The sequence below is a fragment of the Hippocampus zosterae genome, chromosome 14 (genome assembly GCF_025434085.1).
Source record: "Hippocampus zosterae strain Florida chromosome 14, ASM2543408v3, whole genome shotgun sequence".
Classification (NCBI taxonomy): domain Eukaryota; kingdom Metazoa; phylum Chordata; class Actinopteri; order Syngnathiformes; family Syngnathidae; genus Hippocampus; species Hippocampus zosterae.
In genome coordinates, this window is record NC_067464.1 from 1401402 (window position 1) to 1418390 (window position 16989).

General features: G+C 48.5%; 1 protein-coding gene and 1 long non-coding RNA gene across 11 annotated transcripts in view; both read left to right on the top strand.

The window, feature by feature from the left end:
* The window catches only part of syne1b (spectrin repeat containing, nuclear envelope 1b), a 79387-nt gene that overhangs the window by 60396 nt on the left and 2002 nt on the right, over positions 1–16989 (top strand). For 8 of the 10 annotated variants that reach the window (XM_052086882.1, XM_052086884.1, XM_052086890.1 and 5 more), the window contains 36 exons: positions 169–301; positions 386–568; positions 769–918; positions 1422–1598; positions 1689–1844; positions 1927–2082; positions 2159–2329; positions 2399–2532; positions 2778–2982; positions 3086–3268; positions 3360–3506; positions 3570–3724; positions 4112–4259; positions 4341–4435; positions 4539–4773; positions 5123–5317; positions 5455–5580; positions 5649–5804; positions 6191–6349; positions 6894–7060; positions 7145–7307; positions 7420–7607; positions 7682–7832; positions 7984–8166; positions 8443–8580; positions 8755–8946; positions 9421–9766; positions 9955–10023; positions 10472–10566; positions 11282–11408; positions 11532–11743; positions 12859–13059; positions 13143–13271; positions 14152–14364; positions 14476–14571; positions 16218–16276. In XM_052086882.1, coding sequence (XP_051942842.1) covers positions 169–301; positions 386–568; positions 769–918; positions 1422–1598; positions 1689–1844; positions 1927–2082; positions 2159–2329; positions 2399–2532; positions 2778–2982; positions 3086–3268; positions 3360–3506; positions 3570–3724; positions 4112–4259; positions 4341–4435; positions 4539–4773; positions 5123–5317; positions 5455–5580; positions 5649–5804; positions 6191–6349; positions 6894–7060; positions 7145–7307; positions 7420–7607; positions 7682–7832; positions 7984–8166; positions 8443–8580; positions 8755–8946; positions 9421–9766; positions 9955–10023; positions 10472–10566; positions 11282–11408; positions 11532–11743; positions 12859–13059; positions 13143–13271; positions 14152–14364; positions 14476–14571; positions 16218–16276 — 5793 coding nt within the window. The remainder of the gene's footprint in view (positions 1–168; positions 302–385; positions 569–768; positions 919–1421; positions 1599–1688; positions 1845–1926; positions 2083–2158; positions 2330–2398; positions 2533–2777; positions 2983–3085; positions 3269–3359; positions 3507–3569; positions 3725–4111; positions 4260–4340; positions 4436–4538; positions 4774–5122; positions 5318–5454; positions 5581–5648; positions 5805–6190; positions 6350–6893; positions 7061–7144; positions 7308–7419; positions 7608–7681; positions 7833–7983; positions 8167–8442; positions 8581–8754; positions 8947–9420; positions 9767–9954; positions 10024–10471; positions 10567–11281; positions 11409–11531; positions 11744–12858; positions 13060–13142; positions 13272–14151; positions 14365–14475; positions 14572–16217; positions 16277–16989) is intronic. The other 2 variants (XM_052086886.1, XM_052086889.1) reach the window with 2 other exon arrangements.
* LOC127615259 (uncharacterized) lies at positions 13569–14017 on the top strand. The gene is made up of 2 exons (XR_007966864.1): positions 13569–13687; positions 13825–14017. It is a non-coding gene; the product is annotated as an uncharacterized LOC127615259 (long non-coding RNA).

A 16989-nucleotide genomic window follows, 5' to 3' on the forward strand; every position in this document is an offset into this window, starting at 1 on the left:
CCTCCGGGGATGCATGATCAATTATCCACAAAGTAAACCATAAGACAAACCTGCTACAGCGAAGCCCCTATCATCACGAGGGATGTGTGGGATGTGTGGGATGAGATTGAGGTTGGAAAACCCTGGACGCACAGACTAAAAATATTCAGTGTCATTTCCCCCCCCCAGCTATCAGAGACAGTGCGGGGAGCTTAGCGAATGGCTACAGTCTGCCCTGGAGCGTCTGGAATTCTGGAACACGCAAGCGGTCCTCGTCCCGCAGGAGTTGGAAACAGTCAGAGACCACCTCTCTGCTTTTCTGGTGAGGCCGCAGATCACAAAATCTCTATCGTGCTGCCGTCTACATGTCTCACATGGGTTTTTGCGTGATTCCGCTCTATCGCAGGAGTTTTCCAAGGAAGCAGAGAGCAAATCCGGCCTGAAGAGCTCTGTGGTCTCTGAGGGAAACCAACTCCTGAGGCTGAAGAAGGTGGACACAGTGGCGTTGCGCTCAGACCTGGCTCGCATTGACAACCAGTGGAGTGAACTGTTGACACGCATACCGGTGGTGCAGGAAAAGCTCCATCAGGTAGCTCTGCACCGCACGTGCAAATACTTTCAGGCCACAGTGGAACCTCGACTTACTCCTTAGTGAAAACTGTTTGTTAAAAAATGACGTTTCGGGGGAGGCTGGAATGGATTTATGGAAATACAATTCATTTCAGTGGGAATAGTGATGAAATATTCAAATCAAAATCCAGATCCAAAAAATGTACATTTGTTGCTCAGATCCAAATGGAGAAGCTGGCGTCCCGCCACGCCATCTCAGAGCTGTTTAACTGGATATCGCTGATGGAGAATGTCATCGAGGAGGATGAAGAAAACCTCAAGAGTGCAGTCGGATCACATGTGATTCAGGACTACTTGCAGAAATACAAGGTAATAGACCTGGCCTACATTTCATGGACCCACCTCAGCGGGACATAGATCTGACAGTGGTCCGCATAGCAGTGGAAGGAAATATGATTTTCCTTAAGATGGAACCCAAAGGGAGCAGGTACAATGAAAACAGCAGAGGCCCCGGAATTGAACTCTGTGGAACACCACACGACAGTGACAGAGATCAAAGCGGAGCCTTATCCATTGCTGGTCCCTCTCAAACATTAGGCAAGGCCCCTCGTTGCCCGTCTTTGAAAGTTATCTCAAAACTCATTTTTATTATTTGGCTTTTGACTCAGCACGAGATTTGATTTTTAGTTTGACTGTTTTTGTGCTTTCTACTGATATTCATTTCTTGTTTGTTGTTGTAGGAATTAGTGCTCTTTTCCCTTCAAGACCCATACCCAATGCTCCGTATTGCCTTCAAAGTGGTTTTCCTGTTCAGGATTTGTGACCCTGGAGAAGATTGCAGTGGTTTTATCTTTCGTTTTTAAATCTTTCAGGGCTTCAGGGTGGATTTCAGCTGCAAGCAACTGACTGTGGACTTTGTCAACCAGTCGGTGCTGCACCTCAGCGGTCACGACGCGGAGAGCAAGCGCAGCGATAAGACCGACTTTGCGGAGCGTCTCGGCGTCATGAACAGGCGGTGGCAGATCCTCCAGGGCCGGATCAACGAGCGGGTGAGGGAGCGGAACATGAAAGTGATCTTCCACTTGGCGGGTTGCGGGGCAGGGGAAAAAAACAAAGAAGTTGGATGGTTTATTTTGCAGATCCAGTTCCTGGAGAGCCTGCTGCAGATGTGGCTGGACTACGAGAGCAGTATTCAGGCCCTCAAGTCTTGGATGGGGGCTCAAGAAGAGCGGCTGAAGAGGAAACACAGGATCGAGGACCTGATGTCAGTACAGAGTGCGCTCAAGGACTGCCAGGTAGCACTTACACCTCATGTCTCGGGATTCAAACCTCCTTGAAGAGCTGATTCTCTGTTCACACTCCAAATCAATCTTTCAGGAAATGGAGGAGCTGGTGAGAGACAAAGAAAAAGAACTGGAGCGGGTTGAGGAGCAAGGCTGTGCCCTCGTTCAGAACAAAACCGACGAGGCCTGCGCTATCGTCATGGAGACGCTCCAGAGCGTCAACCACACTTGGGGCAACCTGGACCACCTTGTATGTTTCATCCATCGGTGTTGTCACGATTATTTGATCTCCTAAACCGTCTGCAACGTGATATAAATACGTCCAGATTGCTCAGCTGAAGATCAGCCTGACGTCGGTGTTGGATCAGTGGAGTCTTTACAAACGTGCATCGGAAGAGATTAACGGCTACTTGATGGAGGGGCGCTATTCCGTGTCACGCTTCCGCCTCCTGACCGGTTCCTTGGAGGCCGTTCAGCAGCAAGTGCAAAGTTTGCAGGTACGATGCGCATTTTTCCGTCCTCGACCGCTCGGAGCGGATCCGTTCACCCGTGCGCCGCCTGTGCAGGGTTTGCGCGAGGAGCTGGAGAAGCAGGAGAGCAGTCTGAGGAGGTTTGCTGCCGTAACCCACCAACTGCTGAAAGAGTGCCACCCGTCGGTGTCGGATTCCCTCAATCACACCCTCAAGGAGGCCAGCGCAAGGTGTCAAATATGATTTGGGGTCGAACTGCAGAAACTCAAAAACTCAGAAATGCTTTTCGAAACCCGAGAAAAAGATAAAAAACTGTCCCAGTGGGCAAGCAGCAAAACCATCTCTGAAAGTTCGGAGAGTGCTTTGCTGCGGCGCTGATGAGAATCCTCTTTAGACTCATTGGACACGGGCTTTGCACTTATTAGATAAGGGCCAGAACTCGCCGCAGTCCTGACCAGGCTCCGTGTGCCCGAAGGTGGTCCGGCCTCCTGGAGGAGATATCTGAGCGCCTGAGGAGCAGCAAAGCCCTCCAGCAACTGTGGCAAGGCTACAAGGAACTTCACCAGCAGACCTGCGCCAACGTTTCACTCCAGGAGGAGAAAGCTGAGCAGCTCCTCGAGAAGCCGTGCGGCGAGGACATTGCCGACGACCACGTGTCCGCCTGGATTCAACGCTGCGGCGTGAGTGCGACTTGGTTTTGCAGTCAACAACCCACTAGGGGGTACAGTTACCTCTTGCACACGCTTTAACTGTGAAATCTCCCGGGGGGTTTTTTTGTGGCAGGAGGTCCTGCGCTCCCACGTGCCAGTGCAGGCCTCCCTGCAGGTGCTCCGCGAGCTGGGAGATCAGCTGAAGCAGCAGGTGGACACGTCGGCCGCCTCGGTCATTCAGTCGGACCACCTTGCGCTTTCTCAGCGGCTGGCGGCGGTGGAGCAGGCACTCAACAAGCAACTCGTCACACTGCAGGTCCGCCAAGTTTGCGTCAAGTAGCGGATCATCATCGAAGTACTCCTGGACCAGCCGACATCCACAGCGATTGTCTCTTCCCCTGTTCCAGACCGGCGTCCACGACTATGAGATCTTTAACCAGCAGCTGGACGCTTTGGCCGGCTGGGTGGTGGAAGCCGAGGAGGCGCTGAGGGTGCAGGATCCCAACGGCTCCACCGACCTGACCCTCATCCAAGAGCGCATGCAGGAACTGAAGGTTTGCGTCATGTTTGAAACGCGTCGTGCGCACGCGCGCTCATAAAGCGCCGTCTCTCGACAGCGACTGATGATGAAGTTCAGCAGCATGGCGCCGGAATTGGAGCGTCTCAACGAACTGGGTTACCGGCTCCCGCTCAACGATTCCGAGATCAAACGCATGCAGAACCTGAACAGGAGCTGGTCGGCGGCGTCGGCGCAGACGACCGAGAGATTTAGGTATGGATTCAATCGATCGGGGGCCTTGGAGGTCCACCGTGATCATTTTTCATCTTGCTGCAGGCCCAGTGTTGCCACGGTTACCTTGAAAAAGTTACTGTTCCTGATGACTTGATTTTCAAGGTAACTTTTAGGTTACCTTCTCAGTTGCTTTCAGTAGATGCCACATTTCAAGGCATTGAGAGCGCACTCCCACAGCGCTGCAGCCTGCCCGCTCTCAGATCCGCCAGCCCGCATCTGTCTACGAAATAACCGACACCAGTTCGACCCGAATGTTTCTTAATCTGGGAGTCGCGCTGCATTCATGTCGTTTCCGAACGTCTCGCCTCACATGCGATCGAAAGAGTGAAAGGGATGCTGAAAGTTTGTGGATTTCCTTTGCTGCAGCAAGCTGCAGTCCTTCCTGCTTCAGCAGCAGACCTTCTTGGAAAAATGTGAGACATGGATGGAGTTTTTGGTCCAAACGGAGCACAATCTGGCTGTGGAAATCTCCGGAAATTACCAAAGTTTGATGGAGCAGCAGAAGGCCCACGAGGTTTGGCGGGGGGGGGGGGGCGCTTTGTCCCACCAGAGCATTGCCGATTTGTTTACTCATCGACGCTTTGTTGTCTTGCAGTTGTTCCAGGCCGAGATGTTCAGTCGCCAGCAGATTCTCCACTCCATCATCAGCGACGGGCAAAGGATGCTGGAACAGGGTCAAGTGGACGACAGGTACCACTTGACAGCCCTTGAGTCCCTTGTACTTTGACACACATTTATTCTACAAAACGGTGCGGCACGTCTGTCCACTGCCGTACTTTGTTGGACCTTGTAGGAAGGAGTTCAATCTAAAATTGGCCCTGCTGAGCAACCAGTGGCAGGGCGTGGTGCGGCGCGCCCAGCAGAGGCGAGGCATCATCGACGGCCTGCTGCGCCAGTGGCAGCGCTACCGCGAAATGGTGGACAAGCTGCGCAAGTGGCTTCAGGACGTCTCCCAACCGGCCGAGGGTCTACGGCCCGGCGCCACCGTTCCTCTGCAGCAAGCTCGCTCCATGCTGGAGGCCATCCAGGTCCCTAACCGGCCAATAAAATCGCGTGTAGCAAAACGTAGCAAAAAGGACCTGAGCTAAAAGTAGCTTGAAAATTTTATTTTATTTTTTTTAATTCCACAAGGTGAATTGAATCTGTGAATAAAAGGAAGTCCTCAAAAGTTTTTTCACTGCACCACAATTGTTGAAAGATGCCACAAAATGGCGGCTTTTGTCTCAATGAAGCTCCTCAATTCACTGAGCACACAAACAGCAAATACATGTTTGTGAGATTTTCAGCAAGGAACAGCAGGAAAGAATGTCATTGTCATGAGCTCTTTGCTTCACCTTGACAAATGAACGTGTGGTTCTTCTTTCATCCCCGACCCAGCTGAAGGAGAAAGTGCTGCAGCGCCAGCAGGGCAGCTACATCCTGACGGTGGAGGCCGGCAGACAACTGCTGCTGTCGGCCGACACCCCGGCTGAGGTGGCCCTGCAGGCCGAGCTGACCGACATCCAGCAGCGGTGGAAGCGGGCCAGCGGACGCCTGGAAGAAATGAGGAGGCAGCTCGCCACCTTGTTGAAGGTACACCGGCGGGGAACTCTTAAAGTCAGCTGCGATAGACTGCAGCTCACCTGTGACGGAAGAAACGCCAAGCAGGATTGGAAAATGCAGTTAAAAGATCGACAACTTGTTCCTCTCCTGGCTTTGTGTCATAACAGGACTGGGACCGGTGTGACAAAGGCATCGGCGCATCTCTGGAGAAGCTTCGGGCTTTCAAACGACAACTCGCTCAGCCTCTTCCCGATCACCACGACGAGCTGCAGGCGCAGCAAATGCGCTGCAAGGTACGCTAGGTCCTGTCTGTGTTCGAACTTATTGTTTTTCAAAAATGTTTGGGTTTTTTTTTTTGCAGGACTTGGAAGGCGCCATCGAAGGCTGGACTGGAGATCTGGCCCACCTGACGGTCCTAAGGGAGTCGCTGTCATGCTACATCGCTGCCGAGGACCTTTGTGTGCTGCAGGAGCGCATCGAGCTTCTGCAGCGCGTCTGGGAGGAAATCTGCCACCAGGTGACGGATGCGGCGCTTTTTGTCGCCGTCGCGAAAATGAACAAGAGGATTCAAAAGAAGTCGAGGCTGCGATCAGCCAGATTTCGTGAATCGGCGGAAGGAGTAGAACAGCGACGGCTCGGGTTTCAAACATTTGATCGACTTCTAAGTCTCCGATATGGTTAACCTCTCAACGATTGCTTTTATCAGATATTGTTTTTGGTTTAAAGAAACGTGTCGATTTCCTGTCGCAATGTCGATGAAACGGCTGCACCGAGACCTCGTGCGCCGCATCCTGTTTGAGCGACACGACAGAGGGACAGGAAACGCACAAAACCGCCCAGACCACTCTCGCCACTTTGCGTCTTAGGTTGCTTGACTTTGCCGATGTCTTTCTATCTCCGCAGCTATCCCTGCGCGGGCAGCAGGTGGCCGAGAAGCTGAACGAGTGGAGCGTGTTCAGTGACAAGTACAAGGAGCTGTGCGAGTGGCTCACCGGCATGGAGAGCAAAGTGTCGCAAAACGGCGACGTCAGCATTGAGGAGATGATCGAGCGGCTGCGGAAGGTGAGGAGCGCACATTTTGGGGAGCGTCGTAATCTTCTGTTCGAACATCTTGAAGACAGACGTCTGCAGGTTTGACTTAGCCAGTTTGAAACAAAAATCAAAGTTGTTGTTCAACAGGCAGGACTCATTCTAGCCGTGAGTCCCACTCGTATGGTGTTCCACAAGGGTCAATATCGGGGCCCCTTGTGTTTTTATTGCATTTGTATCCCCTCGGGTTCGATCTTCCGTCTTGGTGTTCCACAAGGGTCAATATTGGGGCCCCTTGTGTTTTTATTGCATTTGTATCCCCTCGGTTCGATCTTCCGTCTGATTTTTACTTAATGTACAATACTTTGTATGCAGCGCTGTTTATTTTTCAAGTGCTCCATAAAGTTGCATGCATTCTGTTTCTGCGGGGCAATTTATTGGCATTAGAGTCAATAATATAAATGTATTTTTAGGTGGAGGGGTCATTGGTGGGGAATCTCAAACTGCTGTTGGCACTTCTCGAAAAATAAAAATCTAAAAATTGTTGCTTTTAATGTCGATGATATGTTGTTGTCAGGACTACCAGGAGGAGATCTCCGTGGCTGAGCAGAACAAGCTTCAGCTCCACCGGCTGGGAGAGCGCCTGGCTCGGGCCAGCCACCCGAGCAAAGGTGGCGAAATTCAGAACAAGCTCACCAAAATCAATGACCGCTGGCAGCACCTCCTGGATCTCATCGGAGCCCGGTCAGCACACGGACGAGACAGTCCCATCTGAATCGTCCAGCTCTATTTTCAATCACCGGGCTGTGTCGACTTTGTTGTCGGCAGGGTGAAGAAGCTGAGGGAAACCCTGGGAGCCGTGCAGCAGCTGGACAAGAACATGAGCAGCCTGCGTATCTGGCTGGCCCACATCGAGACCGAGCTGTCCCAGCCCATCGCCTACGATTCCTGCGACTTCCAAGAGATTCAGCGGAAGCTCGACCAACAGCAGGTGACGCTCCATTTTAGCCTTGCGGAATCCATTTTGACTCGGCACCACGCAGTGGTAGGGAAATTGCAGAGTACTTCATCTTTGTTACGGTCCGTTTTGTTGTTTTTTAAAGGAGCTTCAGAGCGACATCGAGAAGCACAGCACCGGCGTGGCATCGGTGCTGAACCTCTGCGAGGTTCTGCTGCACGACTGCGACGCCTGCGCCACCGATGCCGAGTGCGACTCCATCCAGCAGGCCACGTGCACTCTGGACCGCCGATGGAGGAGCATCTGCGCCTCCTCGGTGGAAAGGAGACTCAAGTAGGGGCCTTACCTTTGACTCGTGTGACTGCGGTAAACATCATATTTGACCAAAACCGCATGTTGGCTTCCAGGATTGAGGAAACGTGGCGTTTGTGGCAGAAATTCCTGGAAGACTTTGCTTCTTTTGAGGAGTGGCTTACCGCCTCCGAGAAAACGGCGGCGCTGCCCAACTCCTCCGGTGTTTTGTACACCGAAGCCAAGGAGGAACTCAAGAAATTTGAGGTACGCCGTTTATTAGTCCTCATTTCAAGACAATACCATATTTTTACAAGGGTATCAGTCGTGAGACGAAAGGAGGAGCAATCTAAACGAGAATAAAGCCCTCAAAATGTCGTTTGACGTCCCGAGGTTTGCCCCTGCCGCATGTCCGCAGACTTTCCAGAGGCAGGTCCACGAAAGCCTGACCCAGCTGGAATTGCTGAACAAGCAGTATCGCCGCCTGGCCAGAGAAAACCGCACGGACGCTTGCAGCGGCCTCAAGGAGATGGCGCACGGCGCCAACCAGCGCTGGGACAACCTGCAGAAGAGGGTAGCGGCCATCCTCCGCCGGCTCAAGGTCCGGGGCTCTTACGTGTCTTATGTACTTAACTTACAAGCGTGCAAGCCCTTTGAAATGACCTGGGGTTCGTGAAAAATTTTTAATGGAATGTGACCTGATCATCATTCAGCCAGCCGGAAGGTGAAAGAAACGAACGTCTGGATTTGCGTCCAGGTCCTGCGTGAGCCATGCAGTCCTCACTCATTCCAAAGGGCTTTTTTTTTTTGCATATTCTTTTTTTGCAACTGCGTGTGTTTATATTATGACAAGGTGTGTTCTTACTGCCCCGCGCAGCACTTCATCAGTCAGAGGGAGGAGTTTGAGACGGCGAGGGACAGCATTCTGGTGTGGCTGACCGAGATGGACCTGCAGCTCACCAACATTGAGCACTTCTCCGAGTGCGACATCCAGGCCAAGATCAAACAGCTGCGGGTGAGAGAAACCTCCGGCTGCTGCAACTCATTCCTACCCGCCATGTTCACTTTAATTGATCGATCAGGATGTGACCGGGCGCTTGGAACAAATTGGGTTTTTTAATACTCTACATAGACCGCATATGGGCCTTTTACACACGTACTTAGCGAGGCTTTTTATCGCCCCCCGCAGTCATTCCAGCAGGAGATCTCACTGACCACGGCCAAGATCGAGGGCATCTTCCACCAAGGCGAGGCGCTGATCGAGAAGAGCGAGCCGCTGGACGCCGCCGTCATCGAGGAGGAGCTCGAGGAGCTGCAGCGCTACTGCCAGGAGGTCTTCGGCCGGGTCGAGCGATACTACAAGAAGCTCATCCGGCTACCCGTAAGACGGAAAAGTACAGTAGACCAAAGATGGGCAAATTAAATGCTGGAATTTTTTTTGGGGGGGGGGCATGAATAAAAGATCTTCTATGCTCCTAATCCAGAAAACAAAATAACCGCATACTGTCATTGATTTTTTTTAACCGCTATTTTTCACTTACATAGAAAGAACCATTCAAGGACGGCACAAAATTGCCAAACAAGCAGAACTCATTTTGTACATTTCACAAAAATCATCTCCGTTTGAATTTTAATATCATGGAAGTACTATTTTTGTCCTGAATATCATTCCAAATTGGCAAAAAAAATAATAATAATGTAGCCCATTCATTTTGCATCATAGGGCAGTCAAAGACGTGTCTGCCCTCTAGTGGTGACTCAAAGCGACAGCCAATTGGGTATCTGCAGATATGCAGATGTTTTTCTTTCTTTTTTTTTTTTTTCCTGATCGAATGTTTATCGAATTCCCCTCCAGCTGGCCGAGGACGACACCGAAGCGTCCCTCTCGGACCGCGAGCTGGAGCTGGACGAGGCCGCCGACCTGTCGGGCGACCTGTCGGGCCTGCCGCCGTGGAGCGAGCGCCTGGGCGACGGCTTCCTGTCGCCGCTGCCTTCCTCGGGGCGCTCGGCGGCCTCGCCGGCGGCGCAGCTGCGGACCGAGCGCTCGGGCCGGGACACGCCGGCCAGCGTGGACTCCATCCCGCTGGAGTGGGACCACGACTACGACCTGAGCCGCGGCCTGGAGAGCGCCAGTCGGGCCCTCAGGGAGCAGCAGAGCGAGGAGGCGGACTTCCTGCATCCGCCTGCCTCCGCCTTGGCGGGTCAGTACTCCATCCCGATGTTCTCAACCAGTTTCCCGCCGATGTTGTTGTTGCGAAATGTCGATTTCACAGTGGGACGACTGTGAAATATTACTTTCATAATGAATCATAGTTTCCATCGTGTAACTCCGATTAAGTCTTTCCAGAAACCGCTGCTATGTGTGTGTGCTTACCAATGTGTCTTCCAGATGTAGTGATCCCAGAGAACCCGGAAGCCTTTGTTAAACTAACCGAGAAAACCCTGAGGTGCTCCGCCGGTAGGCTACGTGCTAACCAAGCCAGCATGCCTCCGGGATTTCCCAACTCTGTGGCACCTGTGGGCCTTTCGAGCTTTCACCACTTTCGGATTGGTGTTCATTTTGCACTTTTTGCTCATGGATAGCGACACTTTTGTAGCACCAGGGGGAGGGCTCCATTCCATTTCTTTTTGGTCAGCGCAAGAAAAAAAATCGAATCGAATTAAAAAAAAAAAAAAAAAGACCATAAAGAAATGGAGACGAGTCCAGCGCCTTGTTTCTCACTTTGCTTTGTGCTGTGTGGCTGTAGACCTTTTTTTTTCACCAAGGGTGGCGAAAGCGCAAGCGTTCTTCGAGATGACTTTTCGAATGCCGATTTCGTTATTCCCGCGTTCGGAAAAATTCGGAAAATTTTCCGCTTGTTAGTTTCGCCGTCGAGACAGAAAACGTGAACGTTGTGTGTCCGCAGGGGAAGCGGCCTCGTCTGGCCCGGCGCCCGCTGACGGCAGCCGCACCCGCACGCGCGCCGCCGCAGTTGACCTGGATGCCTCCTACATGGGATATGTACGTTTTGAATTTTCTTCACCTAAATAGTCGTCATGTTCTTGTATTGTTTTTGCGTTTTCTTTCTTATTTGGCTTGTTGTATTTATTGTTGAATGAAACAATCAAAAAAATTGTAAAAAAATGTAAAATACATATCTTTAAAAAACCTTTTTTAGCTTGTTGTTATATTTTATTTGATTATTCATGGAAATAAAATAAGCAGAATAATTTACTGTAGCTTTAAGAATGCCATTGCTTATTATATTAATATCATAAGAAATATTGATAAATATCAAATGTTTTTTTGTAACAAGCAAATATTTGAACAAAATATCTGTGATACATATATTTTCTAAAATCATCATCAGTCATTACGCAAAAAAAAATATTCTCTGTAATATATAATTTGGTAAAATAGAAGATTTTTTTTTTCTTTACCGTCTGATTTGTACTGGATGCCCTTTTTTTTAATTTTTTTTTAAAAATTGACTGAAATCATTCATAATTTATATGCATCCATTCATTATCTGAGAGCCGCTTGGCCTCAGGATGGTCGTGTGGGTGCTGGATGGATCCTGCGCCAGCCGTCTTCAGGCAGGAGGCGGGGCAAACCCGCAACAGCCAATCGCAGGGCACCAATAGACAAAAAAACCTTTCACGCTCACGATCGGACCTCGGGACAATTTGTCAAATGTTTGTATGAGTCGCGACTCTTTTTCTTGTGCGCGCTGCAGATGCGACTGCTGGGTGAGTGTCGCGGCAACATTGACGCCGTGAAGAGGATGGGCCACGAGTTAAAAGAGGAAGAGGACACGGCGGCCGGCCTGGCCAATCCCGGCGGCTCCGAGTGCCAAACGTCCGGTGAGTCGTCCCCCCCCCCCCCCCTATATATACTGTAAGTCTCAAATGGCCTTCACAAAGTCGCAGTTGACAAATAAGTGCATCAGACCCCCACCCCGGATGAATTTGCGGATTCTGTCGCAGGCGTGATTGAGCGCTGGGAGCTCCTGCAGGCTCAGGATCTCAGCAAGGAGATTCGCACCAAGCAGAACCAGCAGCAATGGCGGCAGCTCAACTCGGATCTCGACAAGATCTGGACTTGGCTGCGGGAGGCGGGCGACGAGCTGGAGCAGCAGCGGAGGCTGGACCTCGGCACCGACATCCAGACCATCGAGTTCCGCATCAGGAAGCTCAAGGTGTCACGTCCGTGTGGTACTCGGTTCGGTTCGGGCGCTCGGCAAATAACTGTCCGTAATGGAGCACGGAAGGAAGGATGCATCGTGGGGGGCGGGGGGGGCTTTGCGTTCCCGTATGCGTCGCGTCACGTTTTCGGCGCGTTGACGACTCGCGAGCGCAAGACCGTACGACGTGAACAGCAATGTGGAGGCTCGAGGGAGATTTACCTTTTCTTTTATTTTATTATAGTCACCATTTTGATTTTGTGTCAGCTAAAATATATATATAATTAAAAATATAATATATATTTTTTTAATTAAAAAAAATAAATATATATATATATAAAACATAAAAAATATAATATATTTTTGTTATTTAAAAAATATATATATAAAATAAAAAAATTAATTTTTTATTTTAAAAAAATAATATATATATATATAATAAAAACTATATATATAAAATAAAAAATATAATATATATATTTTTAATTAAAAGAAAAAAATATATATATATAAAACATAAAAAATATTATATATATATTTGTTATTTAAAATATATATATATAAAATAAAAAAAATTTTTTTTTTTTTTTAAAAATTGTATATATATATATATATATATATACAATTAAAAATATATATATATATAAAATAAAATATATATATAACATAAAAAATATAATATATATTTGTTATTTAAAAAATATATATATAAAATAAAGAAATATATTTTTTATTTGAAAATATATATATATATATATATATATTATTTCTTTCCCACTCTGTAGTGTTTTCTAGCTTCAATAACACGACGTCCAAAAAATAAAGCATGAAACATTCCACCACATCGTGCGACCGCAGGAGGTCCCCAAATGTCATCGCTCTAGTCATAAACGCACGTTATTTTGGATTTGATCAAAAAAGAAAAGTGACGATGAGAAAGGCTGTCTTTTGAAAAGAGAAAAATACAGTCGGGGCGATGGGGCTCTTCACCTAAAGCTGAAGTGAAGAAGCCTTTTGGATTCTCGATGAAACATGGTCAACAACCCAAAAAGTCCGCTCGCCTCAATCCAGCAAAGGTGACGACGACTTGTCCTTGCCTTAAACGGGGGGGGCCCACCACGTGTGTCCAGGAGCTGCAGAGGGCTTGGGACAAGCGCAAGGGCATCGTGCTGTCCATCAACCTGTGCAGCGCCGACTTTGTGCACTCGGACACGGACGAGTCCGAGGAACTCCGAGCCAAACTCAAGGACATGAACAACCTGTGGGACAAGCTGGCCGCCTCCTTGGACGAGTGGAGGTCCTCGCTGCAGGGAGCCCTCATGCAGTGTCAGGTGGGTCAAGATGGTCTGTTCTTCGGCGCAAGTACGGATAGTAAAAGTATTCCTACTTCATCGTCTACCGATCCCGCAAGCAGGACTTCCACGAGATGAGTCACGGTCTACTGCTGTGGTTGGAAAATATCGACCGGCGGCGCAACGAGGTGGTCCCCATCGACCCCGTTCAGGATAGCGACACTCTGCAAGAGCACCATAAGTCACTCATGGTATGGGAATCGAGTCATCTTTTCTTCCTCTTGGCCAATTAATTTGGATGACTGGGTTTTGGGGCATGGCTTCTTGAGACTTTTTTTTGTGGGGGGGGGGTCTACTCATGATAGACAGGTCTGACAAGTATCAAAGTCAGACTGGCCCTAATGGCTAAATTATTATTGAGTGGTGCTAGCCAAAATGGCCGCTTCACACCAAAACGGAAGACTTCCTGTGTCTTTTTGGACATATGTTCTTGTGATTTTTTTTTTGATGGGTCTACTCGTGATAGACAGGAATGCTGAATTTCGTGTTTCTAAGATAAATTGGCCTTACAGGCTGAACTAAAAAGAATGAGATACAAATACTTGACGGTTGGTCCTAATCCAAAATGGCCACTTCAAATCAAAGAGGAAGACTGTCTATGTATTTTGTGTTCTTGAGATTTTTTTGTGGGTCTCAGTCATCATAGATGGCTGATCAGTTTTATGTTGCAAAGAAAACAGGATTTTGGAGGCGTTTTTCTTACTTAATTGTAGAGTCCCCTCCCAGGCTCAACCACAATGACAGACTTCCTGTGTTTTTGGGGCTTTTTTTGTGGGTCTCAGTCATCATAGATGTCTGATCAATTTTATGTTGCAAAGAAAACAGGCTTTTGGAGGTGTTTTTCTTACTTAATTGTAGAGTCCCCTCCCAGGCTAAACCACAATGACAGACTTCCTGTGTCTTTTGGGGCTTTTTTTTTGTGGGTCTCCTCATGATACACGTCTACCAGCTTTCATTTATCGATAAAGTGACTTTGAAGGCTGACTTTTCAAAAATATTCTCAAGTCGCGCCAGCGAGCCAACACGGCAGTCTTCGCATGACTCAGGCTCAGCTCTGACTTGCGCTTGCAGCAAATCCGCCAGGAACTGCTGGACTCTCAGCGGAAGGTGGCCTCGCTGCAGGACATGGCGCTGCAGTTGCTGGTCAACTCGCAGAGCGGCGACTGCCTGGAGGCCAAGGAGAAGGTCCACGTCATCGGCAACCGCCTCAAGCTGCTGCTGAAGGAGGTCACCCGAGACCTGAGGGAACTGGCCAGGATCCTGGACATGACCAGCAGTCAGCAGGTACACCAAATCCGAGTCCCCGGAGAGGCCCATAGAATGGACGCGTACAAATAACATACATAGAGGCTCTCATTTTTGAAGTACAGTGTGAGTTTTTGTGTGTTTCCTCAGGATCTGTCATCTTGGTCGTCTGCGGATGATTTGGACACGGGATCCGGCTCGCTCAGTCCCGCCTCGGGGAGGAGCACTCCGAGTCGGCGGCGATCGGTAACGTATACGCCTGCCCCCCCTCTTCTGCTCCTCTTCAACCCCACCAGGACCTCCGCCCGCCGCTAGAATGCGGTCAGCCCCTTTCACACAAAGTTGACGGGAAATTTCAGAATTGGGACTGGCAACTGTAATTATGTAGCGAAAGGCAACATTTTGATCATGAACGAAAACAAACGAAAATACTTGCAACTAAAATTGAAAAAAAAATTCCATGTTCCATGGCGCAATAAAATAGAAAAAAAAATAAATAAATAAAATTGAAAGCTACGTCTAATTATCATGATAGCGAAACTCGTCTGTCACTTACGATAATCCATTTTAAAAATGTATTTATTTCGGAATTGCTGTAGAAAGTCAAATCGTCGTTTGAGAATTGTTTGTTTACTTTATGAGACGATACCTCATGACATTTTCTCTTTTGTCTTACGCTTGACAGAGACTTCAGATAAATTTTAAAAAAAAATAACGAATACTAAACCGAATAAAAACTCAACTAAAACAGAAGCGTTTTTTCGAGAAAAAAAAATGCTCAAAAAACTTCTTCAGACTACCTGAATTTCAGAAAAACAAGTTAAAACAAAAAAAATGACGATAATGGAAACCAAAAACAAAAAAACTGAACTATAATTATGCTGACTTTCCTCAACATTCTAAAGTGGTGAAGATTCACACGGGCTTCCCTTTTGCCACATTTTGCAGCCTTCTTCCTGAAGGGATGAAATTCATTTTTTCCCCTCTACAAAGAAAAAGCTGGGCAGTGTGAAAGGGGCTCTCCAACACCTGCATCCCACGGAAGTCCAAAATGCACCTCCCTCCCATATTCGGATTTTTCCTCAACAACTCTTCCACACCTCCACCTCTCCTCTCACTTGCCAAACTTTTCACGCATTCATGACTCGTGCGAGAGACCCGGCAAACTGGATGTTCTTTTCCCTTCCTTGACTTCCAACGTCATACCTCCTAGCGTGTGGGCGAGTCTTTTTTTTTCTCAGGCAGCCTCCCTCGGAACTCTTCCTCACTCTAGTTTGGATCCCAGCAAATGTCTTGCTTTTTAGTGCGGCAGTGTTATATTTGTCATTTGGAGAAATGGACCGTCTCGCCATGATGTCACTTCTACTTCCGGGTGGCAAAAGCCATCTCTGATGGCGCCTCTAGTGGTGAGGGGTGTCATTACAGTTTTTTTTTTCCTCAACCACCTTCATTTTTGTGTAAAGACTTTCATATCTGAAGTCAATTCCTTCCAAGATTTGAATTTCAACAGGTAAAGACTATTGTCAAAAGAATTATAGCTGGCAATTCCAAGTGAGCTGCGAACCTCCCACCCCCCACCCCCATCTTTTTGCCTTAAATTAGGTCAGTGGCAGCCAATCACTTTCTGCCACCCGGAAGTATCCTTGGCGCCACTCGTTGACAATCGTTATGACTAGGTCTCTAAGCATGGCGATGTGGCCTTCACATGGCTGAATGAACCCGCCATCATGTTTTGTTTTCTGTGGCTGCTCGCCTCTCATCTCCTCTGCGGGGGAACGTCGGTGTCATCGAGTGGCTTCTGTCTTGATTTGCCTGGACTGAAACTTTTCTTTTCTTTTATACCTCCCTGCCCCCCCCTTCCATTCTTCTACCGACCCGTTCATTGCAAACAGCGGCGGGGCAAATGTAATGTGTCACAGCGTGGAGGCCCTGTGAGCGGTCCGCAGCACAGGTACATGGTTCTGTTGGTTGCTAGCGCACTCGGAAGATGATGGAAGTCAGCGGCCGTGCGGATTGCGGAACAGGGCTTTCTAACCTTGTTTAAGCCGAGGCAAATATATCACGCAACACCAAGCAGAAACGCCGCTAATAGTCACTACGTTGACTTTGGAGTTTACAGTGAAACACGACTATTCACAGGGGATGGGGACGGAGCCCTGCGGTACACCGCAAAAACCAGCCGATTGACGTCTCCCCCTGAAAGCTTGGGATGAGCCATAGATTCCACTCGGGCGTCATGCACATACAGTATGGCTCAAATTACTTCTGCCAAGGTGCCACCAGATGGCACCAAAGCAATTCTGTTTATGAGTGAATAAATGCATTTTTTTCACCGACTAACAGAGGATGGCATAAAATAACTGCCAACAGGCAACCTTGCGAATGCCAAACATCAAATATGCCAGGGTTTGTTTGTGATTTTGACAACTTATGTTTCATCAGAACGACCCCCCCTCCCCCGCCTTAGTTTTTTTCCTCAGTATTTTTAAAACTTGAATTTGATTTGATTGATTGATTTCTTTTTTTCACTATTCACGGGCCGGCCTGCTCCCTATCCCCCTGTGAATCGTCAAAATGTGCGAATACTCAAACACTGACATTGATTTGTCATCATAAAATTATATTTTCCAGATGAATCAAGTGCATATGGATCATTTCTTGATG